The sequence below is a fragment of the Orcinus orca genome, chromosome 17 (genome assembly GCF_937001465.1).
Source record: "Orcinus orca chromosome 17, mOrcOrc1.1, whole genome shotgun sequence".
Taxonomy (NCBI): Eukaryota; Metazoa; Chordata; class Mammalia; order Artiodactyla; family Delphinidae; genus Orcinus; species Orcinus orca.
Genome location: NC_064575.1, coordinates 13283579 through 13304276, shown reverse-complemented (window position 1 = coordinate 13304276; position 20698 = coordinate 13283579). Strand labels below are relative to the sequence as shown.

At 36.7% G+C, this 20698-nt stretch overlaps 1 protein-coding gene across 1 annotated transcript in view; it reads right to left on the bottom strand.

Annotated features, from left to right (window-relative positions):
• The window catches only part of PREX2 (phosphatidylinositol-3,4,5-trisphosphate dependent Rac exchange factor 2), a 288257-nt gene that overhangs the window by 181830 nt on the left and 85729 nt on the right, over positions 1-20698 (bottom strand). Inside the window, exons 6-7 of the mRNA XM_004274946.3 lie at positions 18061-18222; positions 3177-3310 (exon numbers count right to left, since the gene is read on the bottom strand). Coding sequence (XP_004274994.1) covers positions 3177-3310; positions 18061-18222 — 296 coding nt within the window. The remainder of the gene's footprint in view (positions 1-3176; positions 3311-18060; positions 18223-20698) is intronic.

Here is a 20698-nt window from a genome sequence, read left to right as displayed (position 1 = left end):
GGTAATTCCCATTTTTTCAATCCCTGGTGAAATTCAGTTAATACTTATTTATGGTCGTTCTTCAAAGAAATTTAACTGTACTGGAGATTATTAAGCATTATCTAGCCATAAAATATTTCCCTATATTGTTTTTATGATATGATAACTGTATACTTGAGGGATAAGTCTCTCAATACATTTATAATCCTTCATAAAGATCTTATTTATTTTAAAAATAGTCCAAAACATTTCAAAATGTTGTGTATGGTACCAGTCTTTAATCTTAAAACCTATGCAACACAAAGTAAAAAAAAAAAAAAAAATCCAGGTTTTGTAATAATGTAATATTTGTAATATTTACAATATTTGTAATAATGAATTAGGCAGTTATGTATATTTATACTTGAATCACTGAACACTCAGGGATAGTGTTTTCAAAACTGGGTTTCTTAAATATATTAAATTAAAGAGGAAAGATTCTAAGAAATAATTCAAGAAGATTAAGTAATACCTAGTCATTCAAGAGACTTCAGTTGACCTGAACTATTCAATTTGACTCATTGACGAAAGTCTGCTGACAACTGAATATACTGAAATAATTATTAATGTATTGTGTTACAAAGACACACCGAGCAAAAGTTAAGATGTCAAGTACACTAATGCAGTGCCCCCTTCCCTCCTCTCCTTTGCATTTGACACCTGCCCTGGAGTGGAAGAGGGACGTGAAGGGAGGGGAGTCTCAAGGTGCTATCATGCTCCCTGAGTTCCTTTAGAAAAGAGAGCATATTCCAGCTTACATGTCCTAAACCCTCATCAAAACTTCATAATCCTTCATCACCACTAAACAAAACTAAATTGACTAATTAATCTGACTGACCGTCTGCCAGCCCTAGGCCTTCACCATCCTGCACACCCATGTTCATTTTGAAAGCGACCTCTAAATGTCCTTTGTAGAAAGCCTAAATAACTGCTTTAAATTAAGGATTCAGGCCAGGTAGCTATGAAAGTTGGCATCATTGGAGGCAGAAGAGAGAACAATGCAGAGCAGAATAACACGCAGGCAACTGCATTGTCTCTCAGGGAGGAAACAGTGTCATGGTGTCTTGCAGAAAAGAATTTCTTATAAGTTGGTACATCATACTTAAAATCAATCATATTTTTCAAAGCTTAATATCCCCAATAGCAGTTTTAGTCACAGGCAAAAAATTATGGCATGTTTATATATTTTTTATATATTATAATCTATCTATCTATCTATCTATATATATATATATGTACACACACACACACACACACACACACACACACACACACACACACACACTACAGAATCTATCTTTGGGTCTATTTTCCAAAGCATTAATTTTCTTTGTGATCTTGCTGTGATCTCTGTCCAGGTTTTTTATATTTTTCTTGACCTGTAGATATTAATACTCAAACTGAAATCCCAGTAAGTGTCTGACCAATACTGTAACACTTAGCTTAAATAAAGAGATCTTTGGTCTCTTCAGAAAATGACCCTATTGAAGTAACAAAATTGAAAAACCTTTGGTTTCAAAATAATTTTGCTCTATATTGTAGTATTGAGTACTTGCATAACTTGATTCTATGACTTCCCTCCTGATGAATTTTAATGGTCACCAGGATATGTGTACAGTAATGTCGCAATAGCAGAAAAACTGGAAACAACCCTGAAGTCCATTGATAGGAGAATGAATAATTAAATTGTGATATATTCAACCAATGAAATCTTTTTTTTTTTCTTGGCCACACTGCACGGCATGTGGGATCGTAGCTCCCCAACCAAGGATTGACCCCGTGCCCGCTGCATTAGAAGGTGGAGTCTTAACCAATGGACTGCCAGGGAAGTCCCTCAACCAATGAACTCTTATGCAGCAGTTAAAATGAATAAATTATTGCTACACACAGGGATATATAGTTTACAAACTAGTTTACAAACCATATTGTATACAAAATGTAAACTGCAGAAGACAATACACTGTGATACTATCTTACAAATATCATAAACAAGCCAAAGGAAGCAATATCATGTTATATGTATCTAATATTGCACGATAAATTGTTTTTAAACTAGTTTCTCCTAAAATGAATAGCATCAGAAATGTCCAGAGTTGGGGGGCCTAATCCAGCACTCTGCTCTTTAAAGAATGTAGCTGTAGAATTAAAGCAAAATCACCAGTCCCTGGCTCCTATAATTACAAAATTATGGAAGTTTCAGAAAAGGTTCAGTTTACTCATATTCTCTGAAAGATCTTTAGAGCTTAGAAAGTATATGGTAGCGGAGATGACGTATTCTAAAATGAATGAAACAGATGGTATATTCACACCATTCCAATTCAGCAAGGGAATGGACATATAGGTTTATTTAGTGATTTCCATTTTTAATCACTATGTATTTGGTCCACGTTCACTATACATACTTTAAGGCTATTTGCTAAACTGCATGATTTTAATTTTGTAAAACTTTTCCTATTGCTTACTTTATTTAACAATTACAGCTATGAGACCATGAAGGTTCACGTCATTTGTACACTGTTAATTTTGCAAAAGCTTTGGCCTTGGGGGCAGGCATATATATAAGGATGAGATAACTCTAATGAAGAAAAGATCTTATTCTCAAACTGATGCCTTTAATAATCGCACCTAGATGGATGTGTTAATTAATTCAATGGGGGAAATCCTTTCACCATGTATACATAAATCATCACACTGTATACTTTATCTTACAATTTTATTTGTCAATTATACCTCAGTAAAGTTGGGGGAAAAAATAATTGTACCTAAACAACTTGAATCACCTTATAATTTTTTAAAGAGTTTCACACAGGGAGAATTAACAGCCTCTTCTAGATCTTCCTAAAGCCCATTTCTACTAATCCCAATCTTGTTACCAAACACAAAGAATTTAGGAGAGCATATTACAAGAAATAAACAGGTTCATTTTCACGGATGGTAAAAAGGAAGTTTTTAAAAAGCTCATTAAGATAGAGAGACAGCAATTTAATTATCTCTTGGCTCTAATCCTAACCTGTTCCCTTTCTTCAAGGTGCAAGGAGAGGAAGCTAAGAGTATGTGGGAATTTACTGATGAGGTCATGAGTTCCTGGGAACAGAGGAAAGGTTGAACCTGAGCGATGGATAAACAGTTTCTGAACTATTACCTGTCTATATTCTTACCTGTGTTTTCGTTTGCAATACACCAAAAGGTTATCGAAAAGAAAAAACACCCGTTCTTGAATATTTCCAGAAGAAATTTTTAATAAGACTCCACACATTAGCATTTCAGTACAGGTGTCGGTAATGTTGGACCCCTAAGTCAGGAAAAACGGAGAAAGTAATGTCTGATTACTTAACAGAAACTTTCGTGTGTAATTCTTTTTTCTCCTTAAAAGTGGTTTGTTTTTATTTTAAGATGCAATATATGGACAGGATAAAAGTTCAAATAGTATAAATATTTATACACTGAACGTAGGTATCCTTCCCTCCCAGTCTCCTCCTGGTCAGTATCACTAAATACAGATACTCTTAAGAGATTCTATGTCTCCTTTTAGCTGTTTTATATATGTATGCATACACAGCATATATGACACATTTCACCTTTGTTCTCTAAAAAGGAGATGATTTCAAACTAACTCATAACATTAATGTCCCTAATATTCCTTTCATCCTCCTCCTTTCTTTCCCTGGTCTGGAAAAAGAGCTCCATAAACAGATAGCAAAGTACATGAAATTGTCTAAATGTTTAGCAGGTCTTAATTTATATACAGTCATCCCTTTGTATCCATGGGGGATCACTTCCAAGACCCCTGAAGATACCAAATTCTGAGGGTGCTCCAGTCGCTTAAGTAAAATGGTGTAGTATTTGTATATAACCTATGACCCTCTTCCTGTATACTGTAAATAACCTCAAGATTACTTCTAAGACCGAATACAATGTTAATGCTATGTAGATAGTTACAAATACAATGTAAATGCTATCCAATAGTTGCTGGTGCAAGTTTTGTTTTTGAAACTTTCTGGAATTATTTTTCCTGAGTATTTTCAATCTGAAGTTGGCTAAATCTTCAAATGCGGAACCCGCAATATGGAGGGCCATCTGTATCCACTTCTAGGATGGAGAGGAAGAAAAAAGAGGAAATAAAAAGAAAAAAAAAATCTATGTAAAGAGAACAACATTCCATAGGACCTCTTGCCACAGTTATTAATAGTTGCATTGGCAAACTCATTCATTAAATAAACCTTTATTGAGTGCCCACAAGGTCATATGATTAGTGACAAAACTGATGCTTAATACAAGTGCTTACCATTGGAAGTTGAAAGGAACCACAAGAGGGAAGGAGCCTGGGTCCCTGAAGTATCAAAAAAGGAAAACTGGGACTTCCCTGGTGGCACAGTGCTTAAGAATCCACCTGCCAATGCAGGGGACATGGGTTCAAGCCCTGGTCCAGGAAGATCCCACATGCCACGGAGCAACTAAGCCTGTGCATCACAACTACTGAGCCTGCGCTCTAGAGCCTGTGAGCCACAACTACTGAAGCCCGCAGGCCTAGAGCCTGTGCTCCGCAACAAGAGAAGCCACTGCAGTGAGAAGCCTGTGCACCACAACGAAGAGTAGCCCCCACTCACCGCAACTAGAGAAAGCCCACACGCAGTAAAAAAAACCCAACACAGCCAAAAATAGATAAATAAAATAAATAAATAAATAAATTTATTTTAAAAAAAGGAAAACTGCCCACTGAGCAGAACACACACATTGGGTTGTTGTGTGAGCTGGTCAAAAACACCTATTTTGAGCCATTATAAATGTTGTAGTCTATTCTCTTCTACAACCTAGACTAGCATAACTAATGCCCTGAGTCACTGAGCTGGACCAAAAACAAGGAAGTTTTCAGTAGAGACCTGTTAAGTGTGCTCTTCAAGAATACTTCTGTTTTAAATATAAACATGCCCGGTCTCTTTAAATCCGGGAACAAATTTCTGATTCTTTTTAAACTTAATGCATTAATTTTAATTTTTGATATTTTAAACTCAGAACATTAATGTTAATTTCATATTTTCACCATAACAATAGGTAGAGTTTTTCTGATCAATTATAAAAATTTAAATTAAAAGGATAACTCACGTTTGGGGTTGGAAGATGCAAACTATTACATTTAGAATGGATAAACAACAAGGTCCTACTATACAGCACAGGGACCTATATTCAACATCCTGTGACAAACCATAACGGCAAAGGATATAAAAAGAGACTGTCTACATGTGCGTAACTGAGTCACGTTGCTGTACAGCAGAGACTGGTACAGCATTGTAAAGCAGCTATAGGTCAATAAAATTCTTTTTTTAATTAAAAAATAAAATTGTTTTTAAAAGATAACTCATATAACTATAATAAGAAACTTCCCGAAAGGGCAGTTAATTAAGACAGTGTTACTGTGTTAATCTGAGTATCTACATTACAAACACATTTTAAATTTTAAATACTTCCCTCTCTTCTTTCCTTTTGTCAAAAGGGTAGATATAGAAATAGAAATGGAGGGCTTCCCTGGTGGCGCAGTGGTTGAGAGTCCGCCTGCCGATGCAGGGGACATGGGTTCGTGCCCTGGTCCGGGAAGATCCCACATGCCGCGGAGCGGCTGGGCCCCTGAGCCATGGCCGCTGAGCCTGCGCGTCCGGAGCCTGTTGCTCCGCAACGGGAGAAGCCACAACAGTGAGAGGCCCGCGTACCGCAAAAAAAAAAAAAAAAAAAAAAAAAAAAAGAAATAGAAATGGAGATCCGTGAAAAATTGACACTATTTCATATACCGTGTCATGTGATAATTAAGCAAAAAATGTCATCAAATATCAATATAAATCCCAGTTTCAGTGGCAATGATTTCTAATTTATAGTGAATACCATCCTCTCTCAGAAAAAAATTAAGATACAATAGTATTAAAAATGTAAAAAATGTAAAAAAAAAAAGGAAACCATATTGATCCTTGCACAAGGGACCTACACAACCTTATGAAAAGTGGCTTTATTTGTAGCAATTTTACAAAAGGTACGAAACACTTCACCTTAGACTATTCCATACAGCAACCCATGAGTGCCAAGGCAGGAAAATAATTCATTACATTATAAAGGGTTACTGTCAATATTAGGTTAATTTTCATATTAACCAGTCTTCCAAGTAAGTTTCCCAAATTAAATATGTAGGTATTTATTTATAGATGTATTCCTAAATGAAAGAATTACTAACAATACATTTTCTGACTTGTTTGTGGTTATCTTTGTTAATAAATATAATGAGAATTTAATGTGAATTTGAGCAAACTATAATGACTAGAGGCAATTTATTCCATCCTCATATACAGCCTCCGGGGAGATATTGTCCAAGAAGAACTCATGGGGACCAATGTGTAAAATAGAAAGCGGATATATTATTCTTGATGATAACTAGCATACCCACTGAATGGTCCCATGAGTATGGCTAAAACAATCTCCCTTTGTAAACTTAACCCATTTGGAAAGCCAAACATCAACAGAAAGAATCTTGGCGAGGTGGATTTAAGGGGAGCTTCTGTAAGCACTGGGCTAGGAGACTCTATCTACCACCTGGACAAGACTGTCCAAAGTCTATCTGTCTCTCTGTGTGCCTCTCCCTCCTAGACCTTTCTCTCTTTTCTCTACTTTCAATGCCAACAAGTCAAACATCTCATTGGCTCCTTTGATTCTGTAGCTATGTTCATATGCCTTCAAACCACTGTAGAAAAGGGATAATCAGGCTTAATGTATACAGTCAGAGTGAAAATTAATACAGCAATACATGCAAAACTCCCGGCACATGCCTAACGCATACAAAGGACTCAATAAAGGCTATTACAATTATGATTACTAACATTGAAGGTGGTCTGATTCTGCAAGTTTCCTTCCTTTATTTCTGATCCCTGCTGTGTTTCACTCTATGTTGATTTTATGGTTTAATTCATTAAAGACAATGTTATTTCTCAGGTTACTGAGGGTGGACACATCTTGTTGCCTCAGAGAACACCGACTCCTGCCTTGACAAAAAAAGGCCTTCCAGCTTGTATCTGGATACTTCCAGTAAAATTAAGCTCCTTCCTTCATAAGATAGTCCATTTCTTTATTTAGTCTAATTATCAGAAAGCCAAAGCCAAAATCTACCATGATTTTCACTCGCTGACTATTTTTCCTCCTAGGAGTGGGTGGACATCCTCTTCGTGAAAGGCCGACCAATATCTGAACATAGCTAACATGCTTCCTTCTGCCTTCCAGGCTCTGTAACACCGTTGCCTTTTGACCATATGGCTTGATTTCAGAAACCTGGAAGATCCTGCTAGATCTCCTCTGGACCTTCTCCAGTTTGTCAGAGTTTCCCTTAACATGAACACCTCCAGAAGTGAATACAATCATTTGGATGTGAGCTGGCAAATGAAGAATATAGCAGTGATACTATTATTTCTCCAGTCCCCTACAATACATAATATTAATTTAGCATAAGGTTATATTAGCATATTTATGGCAATCCCATCCTACAATTGATTCAAAGTGCCCCTCTAGTCAAAGTGCTCCCAGGTCTCTTTCCTCTAGCCTATACTTGAATAGCTTGACTTTTGATTCATTTAATCCAGATTGATATCACAGCAAGCTCTCAAAACTCTCACTAATATACAGATACATTATATTGAAGGCATCACCATAAGTTCCCAACTCCTAGCTCCTGATCAACACTCAGAATAAGGACTTCCCTGGTGGCGCAGTGGTTGAGAGTCCACCTGCCGATGCAGGGGACGCGGGTTCGTGCCCCGGTCCGGGAAGATCCCACATGCCACGGAGCTGCTGGGCCTGTGAGCCATGGTCGCTGAGCCTGCGCGTCCGGAGCCTGTGCTCCGCAATGGGAGAGGCTACAACAGTGAGAGGCCCGCGTACCGCAAAAAAAAAAAAAAAAAACCTCAGAATAAGATTAACTGACCTCTTTGAGGTAAACACTTCTTTTCTTAAGCAACTCAAAGCATCTGCTTAATTATCAATTAATGTAATTTTATGGGGTAAGGACATCAAGCCCATATTGCCACAAATATACAAAGTATATCTTACAATACACACGTAACACACACTTTACTAAATCCTACTGAGACGTTTCTATTACTGAGGTGATGTGTCTTTAATATTTAACAGCAGACTTCAACAATTAATACAGTATCACCTTTACTATCTTCTACCATAGTAATCTACTATCATCACATGAAATATCTTCATGAATTCCTAGGGAAATGCTTACGTACTTAAAAAACTCTGTGTCAAAACATACAGATTTGTCTAAAAACCTCATTCTAAAAGAATGTCCACTGTGTCTTTGATTTTACCATGATTTAATCTGTGTATTATTTCCAGGACAATGGTGACTAAAAATCATTAAAAAGTTTTGAAACACAGGTAGATACATTATTATAAATATTGAAGAAAATCTGGCCAAGTGTAGACATAGTCTCTCATGTAATCACGATATGCCTCTCAGTTCAAATTCATCCTATCTGCAAGCAGACACTTAATAAATGTCTGCTTTTGACTAATGTTGTGTCATATTTCTCCCTCACTTACATGATATAATCTACCTTTCTCTGTAGTGGAAAAAAACAAAAACTCACAGCTTTGTCTGCGAAATGCATGAGGTTTATGATATTTTGAAAATTACGTGCAATTTGTTTTCATTATCTAGAAATGGCAAGAGAGTTTCTGGGGTTAGGGATAAAGAAGCGAAGCTACAAAACTGAAATTGAATGACTGAAATTGAATGATTACAAACATCAGATTGCTAGGAAACAGTCAAGAGCACTAGAGTCTATCAAAATGAGCATGTCAGACAAATTAGCTAGAAAACCAAAAATGTGAAAGCAATAAAACAAGCTGGGCAGATTACTGGAAGACAGCAAAGCCTGTAAGACAATGGTGCTCAAATTTCAGAGTCTGGAAGACACACCTGATGGGACTGTTAAAAACTTTTAGGTTCCCTGGCACTATCCTCACAGATGGAAACTGAGTACATCTGGGGTAGGTCCCAGACCATTCCAGTAGATTCTGATACACTGTTGTGCTCTGTCAACACTTGAAGCAACACTGCTTTGGAAGCCTGAGCTCAGGTGCTCAAGTGCACAGTATAGCAACCCTGCTAACATGGAGATGAAGGTGAGCACAGGGCCCTGCCAGGTAGTCCCAGCTGCTTCCCAGAGCCCAGGACAGAAAAGATGTTTATCATATGTTACAGATCACAGTTACACCCATGGTACATTTCATCATCACCGAATATTCATTAAAATCTGTATAATGTTATTTTACCTGGTTAGTATTTTATCTTCATTTTGAAAATGGATGCTAATTTTTAAATCTAGATATCTATTCTTTGGCCAATACAAATTTAGTCATTGAGCAACCATATATAATAAACACTGTGATCTAGAGGAATACTAAAGTCAGGTTTTTAATATTTCTACAATGTGCCAGGCAATGTGTTAAACATTTTCTCCTAATATAAATCTCCAGCAAGTCGGCCACTCCTAGTTCTAAAATTTTAAAAAGCGTGTTTATTTTATTAAATTAGCTTTGTAGACTGTTTCATGGGTCACTTTGTAGATGTCAGAGGCAGCAGATTATGGTATTGTGAAAAAATTGTGATCATGAAGAAAAAAGTGCCCAAGAAAATAAGCTATTTTAACAGTGTAGTGATATATCATCAAACCAACATTTGAGAGGGAAGGTGTGAAAGAACTGTTTTTAAAAAATAAGAGGGCTTTGTGTAAATCATTAATTTTGAACTACCCTAAAGCCATTACATATAATGTAATGTGTATCTGTACATATTTAATGAAGATATTTTTAAATAATATTTTTACCCATATGATTTAGAGTCCTGCTGTCTTTTAGCAATTCCTTAAAAAATAACTAAAATAAGGTGATATCTCATTGTGGTTTTGATTTGCATTTCCCTGATGATTAGTGAGCATCTTGTTATGTGTCTGTTGGCCATCTATATTTCTTCTTTGGAAAAACGTCTATTCAGATCCTCTGCCCATTTTTAATCAGATTTTTTTTTTGTTATTGAATTGTATGAGTTCTTTATATATTGTGGATATTAACCCTTTACGGGGTATATGACTTGCAAATATCTTCTCCCATTCAGTAGGTTGCCTTTGCATTTTGTAGATGGTTTCCTTCACTGTGGAGAAGCTTTTTAGTTTGATAACTCCCATTTGTTTTTATTGCTTTTGTTTCCCTTGCTTTGGAGTCAGATCCAAAAGAGAATATCACTAAGAATGATGTCAAGGAGCTTACTGCCTAAGTTTTCTTCCAGGAGCTTTATGTTTTCAGGTCTTACATTCAAGTTTTTAATACATCTTGAGTAAATTTTTGTATGTCACATAAGATAATGGTCCAGTTTTCCCAACACCATTTGTTGAAGAGATTGTCCTTTCCCCCATTATATATTCCTGCCTCCTTTATCATAAATTAATTGACCATCTATCTGTGGGCTTATTTCTGGGCTCTCTATCTAGATATCACCTTACACCTGTCAGGACTAGGAGTATTAACAAAAAGACAAGAAATAACAAGTGTTGGCAAGGATGTAGAGAAAAAGGAACTCTTGTACACTGTTGGTGGAAATGTAAATTGGTGTAGCCACTATAAAAAAAAAACAGTATGGAGGTCCTTCAAAAAATTACAAATAGGTCCACTGTATGATCCAGCATTTCCACTACTAGGTACTTAACCCAAGAAAACAGAACCACTAATTCAGAAAAGATTTAGGAACCCCTATGTTCATTGCAGCCTTATATCCAGTAGCCAAGATATGGAAACAACCTAAATTTCCATTAATGGATGAAAGGATAAAGAAGAGATGGTATATGTATATAGAATAGAATACTACTCAGCCATGAAAAAGAATGAAATCTTGCCATTTGCGACAACATGAATGGATGTTGGGGGGTATTATACTAAGCGAAGTAAGTCAGAGGGAGAAAGACAAATGCCGAAGATTTCACTTATATGTGGAATCTAAAGAATAAAACAAACAAACATACAAAATAAAACAAAACCCAGACTCACAAATACAGAGAACAGATGGTGGTTGCCAGAGGGGAGGGTGGTCACGGAGGGGGATGAAATGGGGGAAGCGGATCAAGAAGTACAAACGTGCAGTTATAAAATAAATAAGTTATGGGGATGTACTGTACTGCACGGGAATACAGTCTATAATATTGTCTTAACTTTGTATGGGGACAGATTGTAACTAAACTTATTGTAGTGATCATTTCACAATGCATACAAATGTCAAATCACTATGTCCTACACCAGAAAGTAACATAAAATTGTATGTCAACTATACCTCAATAAAAATTTATATATAAAATGTACGTAATAGATTTTTGAAAGAGCCAAAATAATATACTTTTATCATCAATATGATTTATCATTTTTAATTTGTATTTCCCTTTAGAAAGCTACATTTACCATGTAAAATTCAGAGACTGTGTGCTTGTGATGAATTACATATGTAGAATTAAATACAGCAAAACTCCAACTAGGAAATTACCTGCATGGTTCTAATCCTGACTGCTTTTATTAGACCAGGAAAGGAAGGTTAACTGGTAGGTCAAGGTAAGAAGTAATCATAAATAAATAACTGTGACCAGTGGTGGGAGATGTACCCACCAGGATCCTCTCATTCCGAAAGCTTCTCTCTTTCTACCCCAAGCTGTGCAAACCTATTTATTCCTCCTCCGTCACCACTGCCCAGCAGTGCAAAGGGTGAAATGTAGTAAGGGAAACCCACCATTAGACAGAGGAAACAGGACCTGTACTACAGAAATTTACAAAGACTTTACAAAGACTGAATTTCAAACACTTGCAGGGTGTTCAACTTTAACACAAAAAACTGAAAAACCTTGCATGGTACATTTGTGAACCATAAACAAGAACAGGATGCTAGAGAGGATTAGAGAACTTCAAAGCAGCGGGATAATGAAACAAATATTGGACTCTGAACAGAACCACATCAGAATCATTGCCATGAACCTAAGGCGCCAAAAACATAGTGAAAAGACAATGACAATTAATACATAACTATGAGGTAATTATATCTGCATTCAATTACCAGACACTGTCCTAGATGCTGCGGACCCATAACATGAGACACGACCCCTGCTCCCAAGAAACACATATACTAGTGGAGAAACAGATATGTAAACACAGAATTAAATGCTGTGTGATCACAGCTATAATTTAACATTAATACAATGAGAGTTGGCATGAATTAACAGTGATGAATATCAGGGATGATGGCTGTGTGTGTTTATGATTATGTATGTTTATTATTAAACATTTATTCATACAGTTCATTCCATGCTGTGGTTTCAGGTTTCAATCATTTTCCAGTAATTTTCCTTGTCAAACTTATGAAGGACACCACTTAAATATCACTTCCCAATATGGTTAAGAGAGCAATCGAATGGATGGATCCAGCAGTGACTTCAGACATACACACTGGGACCCAGAGGCGTCCATGTGGGCAACACGCCTCACCAAGGTCCACTTCTTTTTGTGTGTGTCTCGTGTTACGAGATCCAGCAAGAAAAGAATAACAATTCAGAGTCTAATTTAAGAAGCTGAATGATTTTTGAATCTATAATTTGAGGTATATAATGGGCTGCCAATTATACGGTCAGCATACATGAAAAATGAATTTCAAAGCATCATCACAGAATGTAAGGTGGAAGCACGATGAATTTCATAAGGGGACACATTAGATGCCACAGCAAGCCTTCAGAAGATGATAATAGCCAAAAAAGACAATCAGAAGCACGTATGTTTATTTTATGGCTTTTTTCTAATTTCCAATGTTTCTTCAAACATTGCAATCATGATTTAGGATGGACTGTAATAATAGAACAAATCCCCTCCTCTCAATAAACCCAATAAAACTAACATTGCTAAACCGTATCTAGACTGTTGGAAAGGGTACATCTTTTTTATGTCAACAAGTTCTCTTAAGGTAAGTTGCATAAGGGTTCATGACGGATGTCTTACAGCTATGAGGTGGCAAAAATCACTGTCAAATGAAACTGCTCATTAATTATCTGACCCCAGTATCAGCTCTCCCTGCTTCACACCAGGGTCTATCTAACTCATCTGGTCAACTAAATGCTGAATGTCAGTATCAGAAAAACACAGACTGACTGCAGAGAGAAACCATAATCTTGGAAAAGGTAGAAGATGACAGGTCTTGGAACTTCCCCACTCATATACAAGGCATTGGCAGATGAAGGTCTCTCAGAGCTAGACCCATTCATGGTGCAAGAAAAGAAAAATGACTAGAATGACAACGAGATAGGTGTTTCATAAGAGAACAGTTTCAATACCAGAGGAGTCTCTTGAGAAAATTAATGAAGCATTTGAATATTCTTTCAAAAAAATCTTTTTAAAATACTAGGAAAGTCAAACATGAAATGAAGAATATCATATTGTTTCATCAGAGTCTTGTCGTAAAATATATGTCCCCACCCACCCCAAAAAAGACTAAGCATTCGATTCACTCTTTTTGAGATTCAAATTATTAACTGAAATAAAAACCTAAATTCTGTTACATATTAGATTAGCTAAAACAAACTAATAATATACCTTTCATTTTACCAAGATAAAGTCCCAATCAAACTTTCCTCCTCTCCCACTTTCTATAAAATTTTGGTCTCCTTTCTAAGTGGATTCACTCTCAATGGTTGTCTTCCTAAACCACTTATCCTTAAATAACAAGAGCCATGTATAAATCAATCCAACCTCAAGGTAGTAGACAAATTTGTATCTACCACATCACCTTGTAGAGAGGACAGAAAGAATCAGGTCTCATCACAACCTATGGAAGACTCACACTCATAAAATAACAAGAGGTCAATACACTGTCAGACACAAACTGAATCAAATGTAAGCAGCAAAGAGATTCCAAAACCAACAAGAGGTGATTTTAAAATGGTCTTGTAGCACTGTATTTCTCCACGTAAAAAGGTAATCAAGAGGTGTCAAATTTCAATTCTGTTTCTTTTTACTTCCTAAAACACAAAAATTATCCTGATCTTATGTCTTCCAACACCTTCACCTATTAGTAATTCCCACTCTTTTATTGTGATTTTTTTCCAGATTTGAGAGATCAGTTCCAAACAGGCCTAACAAGGACATAATGCTGAAGAACTAAAGGACATAATGTTTACGGATACTCCCTTATCAACGTTCAGCATGACGCCAAAGAATTAGTTATCATGACAATACTATCGACCAACCCAAAAGCAGACTAAGAATGAGCATGGTCCTGTTCTAAGAAATGAATCAGTCACTCTGATTAAACAGCTAACAAACTTCTTTCCAAGAACACGGATCACTGCCCTACAATTACCTTCAGTAGAATATGTGGTGGAATGTTTTAAATGTTGGATAAGATATATGACTGAGGTATAATACATAATACTAATCAAAAGCAGAACTTCAAATATGACCACGTAAACTACAGATCTTCTGCGGTACAGTCACTATGTAAACGCTGACCGCAAGCCTAATTTCTACTATCGACTCACTTTTTAAAGGGCAAGCAGCAAAACCAACTTCATGTAAAGAATGTGCTAAACTTGTACCTGAGTGGATAGAATATTACACGGTGATGAGGAATAGAAACTTTAGAATCAGTCTGCCTATTTTCAAATTAAACTCTGCTCTCTGTTAGTTGTAAGAACTTGGTTAAGTTATATAGCCCTCATTTTAAAAAGCTGTGTAGTGGGGATTATAGTACTGGGTTGGCCAAAAAGTTAGTGCGGCTTTTTCCGTAACACCTTATGGGGAAACCCGAATGAACCCTTTGGCCAACCCAATACTTCAGCAAACTTTTCAAAGAGACTCACCAGGATTGCCTACAATGGAGGATCAGCCTTTCCCCAAAAGGAAATTGGTTGATGGACAATCAAGGGCCCCTGCCCTCCCCTGAGCAAATTTACCCATGCAAGCTTGGTGGAATCTCGGATTTTGATCTTGAATGCAGTAATATAAGGATGGAAAAAATGACTAGCGCCTATTCGTCTTAGCTAGGGCACTGATAAGACCACCAAAGAGCTTCAACTGCCTAGATACCCTTTCGAGTCTGAGAGGGTAGCTTTTCTATTGATTCCATGAGCTACTCAATATCTTTTAAATTAATTTTCCTTTTAGTTTCTGTTGCTTGGGACCATATAACCTTAAGTAACATAACCTTTTCAGTAGTTAGGTGCATAAATTAGACAGATAGAGGGGATTTCTCAAGGGTAAGATCTAACGGCTGAACCATAGCGTTAAAATACTACCTGTTATCTGCAGAGCCTTTTACAGTGTTCAAAGCACTTTCATTTATTTCATTGACCCCTGTAATAACCCAAACTGTACGTCAAAGAGATCTGGTGCTTCATCCCCATACTAAGGGGTCCAGACTGGACACCAAACCTGCACAAAAGCCAGGCTTTTTTCATTATATCATATGATTTAAGAACAATAAATTTCAATTGCTTGTTTACTTAAATTCAATATAAAAGGAATGTAATGATAATTTAGCAGCACAAAATACCAGAGAGGCAAGTTACCGGAGAGATTTTACTCCCCTTCATTTGATGAATGGGGAAATAAGACCCTAGATAATTAAGTGACATACTTGAAATAATCATCCAGCGAAAGTGGAAATAATGCAAAGTCATGGTGTATCAGACTCAGATCCCCATTCAAGAGAATTTTAGTTACTGGAGCAAGAGTGTCAACTCTAAGATAGTCCTAAAAGGTCCGCAGGTGCTCCTGGAAGGAGTTAGAGAGCTGTTACCCAACATTCGCTCAAGGCTGCTCACCTCCAAAACTCTTGAAGGAACTCTCTGTTCTGTGACTGTCATGCCATCAGACATTTGTCTTGGCCTTGTCTTAACCTCACGAGAGTCACTCTGAACATACATAAAGCTGCCTGTAAGCTGAGCACTAATCCCTGTTAGCGATTCACAGAAAGCCCTAACCATTCCCACTCCCTTCCAGGGCCTGAATTCATCCTACATGGCCGCATCCCTCCCTTTGATTCGTGTGCTTCTGGAGTCTTACCAGATAGCAGATCCTCCTAAACTTCCCAGAAGGGACCAGGCCTGAGTACTATAACAGCTTTCCCCCATCTCTCCAAGGTGGTGGACTGAGATGTGAAATCAGGTTCTTATCACAAGTTTCCAATCAACTGGCTGGACCCTGCTCCAAGCTGCATCCGCTCAAAGTCCCAAAACTCCCAAGTCACTGTATGGCTGTGTCTTATGCACTCATTTTCAAATCCTACTCAAGTAGAATCTGTGTTGCCTCTCTTTTTGGAACCTGACCTTCATTTTATCTCCCCTGTGCCCACTGGAACTGTGGTCACATCAGATTTCCTCTCACCGGTCTCCTTTGTCCCCAGGCTCCATTTTTCTCTCCCACTCCAAGTGCTGTAAACCTACCAAGGCTGGTGAGGTTGAAGCACCCACCGCTATAGGCTACAAATGACATAGTATGGACCACAGAGCACTCTTCCTTTGAGTAACTGGCCACGAACAGTGGAAGAAATAGCAACACTTTTTAAGGATTCTCCCATTTCTAAAGGAGACTCAATTTTTAAGATACACTGATACATGAGGAGGAAACAAAATTATGACAGATTCCATTTCCCTAGAGAACCTAAAAGAGTTTTATTTTGGTCAAAGGCCTGGCAGAAGTCACTGACAAATCCTGCAATTTAAAACAAGTTTGGTTTTTCTTCTGATGTTTGAGTGACAACAGAATGGCAAAAGCAAACTTTCATCTATTTTTCTCAGCCCAGCAGGACAACTGCCCCCAGGAAAGGAATTATCATCATGAATCAACTGTAAAACACACAACCATTTCAACTGATTGAAATAAGTAGCATTCATGCTGAAATAAGGGGTCACCCTGAACACTTGAAATGAAAGAATATAGATGAGGAAGAAACTAAGTCAGTTAGCATTTTAAAAGATTAATGGCAAAGAATGGATAAATAGGAGCATTCCCTGGGGTCAATGTTTGAGGTTTCTTTGCAAATCTGAATGGATGTAAGGTTATATCTAAATGGAAACCAACACTGAAGATAAGAAATGTATCAGTCAATTATATAGCCCTAAAGATAAAAGCAATCCCCTTGATTTGTGTGATACAATATTTGGTTGGACATTTTAAATCTTCTTTACACTTTAAAAATATTATCTTAATTGCTTACTTTATAACCATAAGAAATTATCCTAGTTGAAAGCTCTTGATCATCTAAATTAAGTCAATTTAAAGAAAGAATTTTAGTTTATTCTTTACATAGTGCTAAAGTAAGATAGGGCTCCAACTCCATGAAATAACTGGGATACAAAATTACCATAGCTGAAAACATATTACAGATTCTGAATATCACTCTTCATTTGCTTGTTTGTCATTTAAAAAAATCTTTCTTTAGCGAATCATGAAACCATAAAATTTTTCATCTTGAATGGACCTTAAAAATCATGTCACGGCCAGTTCCTTCATGTTAGAAATGAAGAAGTTCACATGTAGAGAGATGAAGTGGACTTAAAATGAAATTCATCATCAAATACCTAACTTAGAGTCTGAAAATAATGATATCACAGCACAGGTTTGAAGCCTTACTCCCCTTCTTTACTCTCTCCAGGACTCAGGCTACGATTATGTATTACTGACCAGTTAAGACAGGAGAAAGATTTGTCATGATGCACAAATACTGAACTATTTACGCTTATAACACACACAGTTTTGATTGGCTCTATCGTAAAGCTTTCAGGTTGAAGTTAAGTCAATTAACTGCCCCTTTCAAGATATTTAAAAAGAATAATGACAGCACTTTTCGGAAATAGTTAGAGCTCTCTAGCATTACCTAGGAAAACGACCATTTATGGTTCCATCCAATGCCAGTAACTCTACGCACAGCAGAAGACATAACAAAACTATTTTAAGCTCAATTGTTGAGTACAGTGACTGTACCTCCCAGCCTTCAATGTGAGACTGCCACTCCTCTAAAACTTCCAGCTTCTCCATCTGTCTCTTGGCCTCGTTGATGTTGGAACAGACGGCTTTCATGGCTTGGAGGGCTTCCATCACTGCTGCATAGTCACTGTGTTTCCTTGGAGTCCGCTTCAGCAACTCCTGTTTATACACAAAAAACAAACCGCCCTTTGATCTTCAGCTTTCTGGGACAGCAGGTTCAGACTGACCAGGAAATGAAAACTGCAAAGTCTGTGAGAGCCAATTTCAGAAGTGACATCACAAACTCCACCAAATTAAGATCAAAAACAAAAGGCTGAATCAATGAATAAGCGTTACCCCCTGCACACTTTGCATTCACTTTAATGTTTCCCTCAAAATGATGTTTTTTCAAAAAACTAAATTAGGCATCTCCTTTGGAATTGTCAAATATCTCACCTACCGCATGTAATTTTTTATAAGTTTGAGCTTTTCTCCAAAAGGAGGACATCTTTATGTGTTGATTTCATTTTCCTAGAGCCTTTAAAAGAATAGTTAATATTTAAATGAATATGTCCTATAATTTCAAAAACAATTTAAGTTCCTTATTTTCTAATATTTTTTGAGAAACTATAAAAATGTCATAAATAAAGCAAATTTTTAAAATAGTCTTATACGCTAGTAAAATAAACGATTTATAAATTCCACAATATTCCATCATTAAAGGAGGAATTTATGCTGTGTTTGCCAACAACTCAGGTTCATTCTCTGCAATGAATGAACTTCCATACACCCTTCAACAGCTTTCTTTTTGCTTTTATTTTCTTTTTATTTTTTTTCCATTTAGGATATCAGAACTAGAATAACCTTTAATCTTATAAAAGGTCTTGTTTAGAAGCACAAAATTAAACATCTTCACCCACTGTCTAGACAGTTGTGACCACGTTACTTTTTAATTAGTCATTTGTTTCTTTACTACAGTTGCTATCATCATGTAATTAAAACAATTACAGAAATCCTGAGGCAAGTCTTTAAAAGAATTTTCTCAATTCTTAACATACAGTGGGAAAATATGCAGTTGTTATACTCTCTTGATGTCTGTTATTGTTGAAATTTCTGCCATAAACTTTGACCCTGCATTCAAAATATTCACACTCTATAAAACTAACACCAATAGAATGCACATTACATCACTCCCAAGATCAGGCTTAAATAGTTACGCTGGATCACAAATCCATAAAGGAGATACGTAGGCTTCTGCAGAGACTCTCAAGTGTAGAATTATTTGTAAATTACGTGAAGTGGCGAAGGCAGCCTGCAGTCTATGTGCCCGGTGGGTATCTCTGGAGTTGAGACATGAATTTAGATAATGTGAGACAGCAGGAGAAATGACTAGTAATAATCTGTCCATTACTTGCTATGAACCTTGTGCTGATTGGCCAACCCAATAATTCCAAGTTCCACAAATAAGACCAACATATCTTTTCTTTAACACACAGCCTAATCCCCTAATGTTCTTCTCTGAATAAATAAAACCATTGCAGATCATCCCAGAATACCAGCTCAATTTTTCAGTCAATGGTACAACAAAGAAAACCATCAACACCAATATATCTACTACACAAGTAGTTTTCTCCTGTTTCTTTGTGAAGATAATCTTCCAAAAAAAGGGAAAATATGTCATTCCTCCACTTCTTGAAGATGCTCTGAATCGACCTCTTTCTTCCTAAGCAAGGATATGTCCATGTTCCTATCTGTGAGGTCACCTGAGGTCATCCTTCACCAGAAAGGAGTTGATTTAGAACAACCACTTAACTTGATATATTTCTCTTAATATCACTATCCTTCTGACTCTTAAAACAAACAAACCCTCGGGATTCCAAAATCAGGACTAGGAATAACTGGAGTGATGAGAACGCATGCAATCTGAGTTACCAAGTCAGAGGTCTGAAGGGACTCCCAGAAAGATGGGAGTCACATTTGCACCAATCTTCCCACGCCAAAGCTCTGCAGACCTGGACATCCCTGTGCCAGCTTCTCTCTACATTAGCTAACCAAGCAACTTTAACTTGTTTTTTCATAAGAAGAAATTCTTTCCAAAGTAAATTTTCACTGAGACCTAATTTATGCAACTGACAAAACCTGTAGTGAAAAAATGCATTTTAGTTCAAATTCATAACATTTAGTTCTCAAAAAGTAAATCAGTAAGAACACCAGTTAGTATGTCCATAACATTTCTGAGGTTTTTTTAAATTTAGAAGCTAAGAAGTAGTTAATATATTAATATATTAAAAGAATCAAATATACATGAGTAATAATGGCTAACACTTATGGAGTACATACTATGCTAAATGATGTGTATAAAACACCTCAATTAATTATTAGGTACTCCTTTATGTATATGCATACACATGTATACACAGAGATATACATATGCATACATATATACATTCTTTTAGATATATGTTATAATTTCATCATGTCATCATCATCTTTTCTGTTTCATAAATAAAGCCCATGACTTTAAGAGGTTAGATGACGAGCTCAGTCACGCAGCTAGTAAGCAGAATGCATAGGATTTGAACTCAGAACTCAAATGTTCAACCACCACCCCAAACTGTCAGATTCTACATTTCCAAAAAACATCCTTTCCAGAACT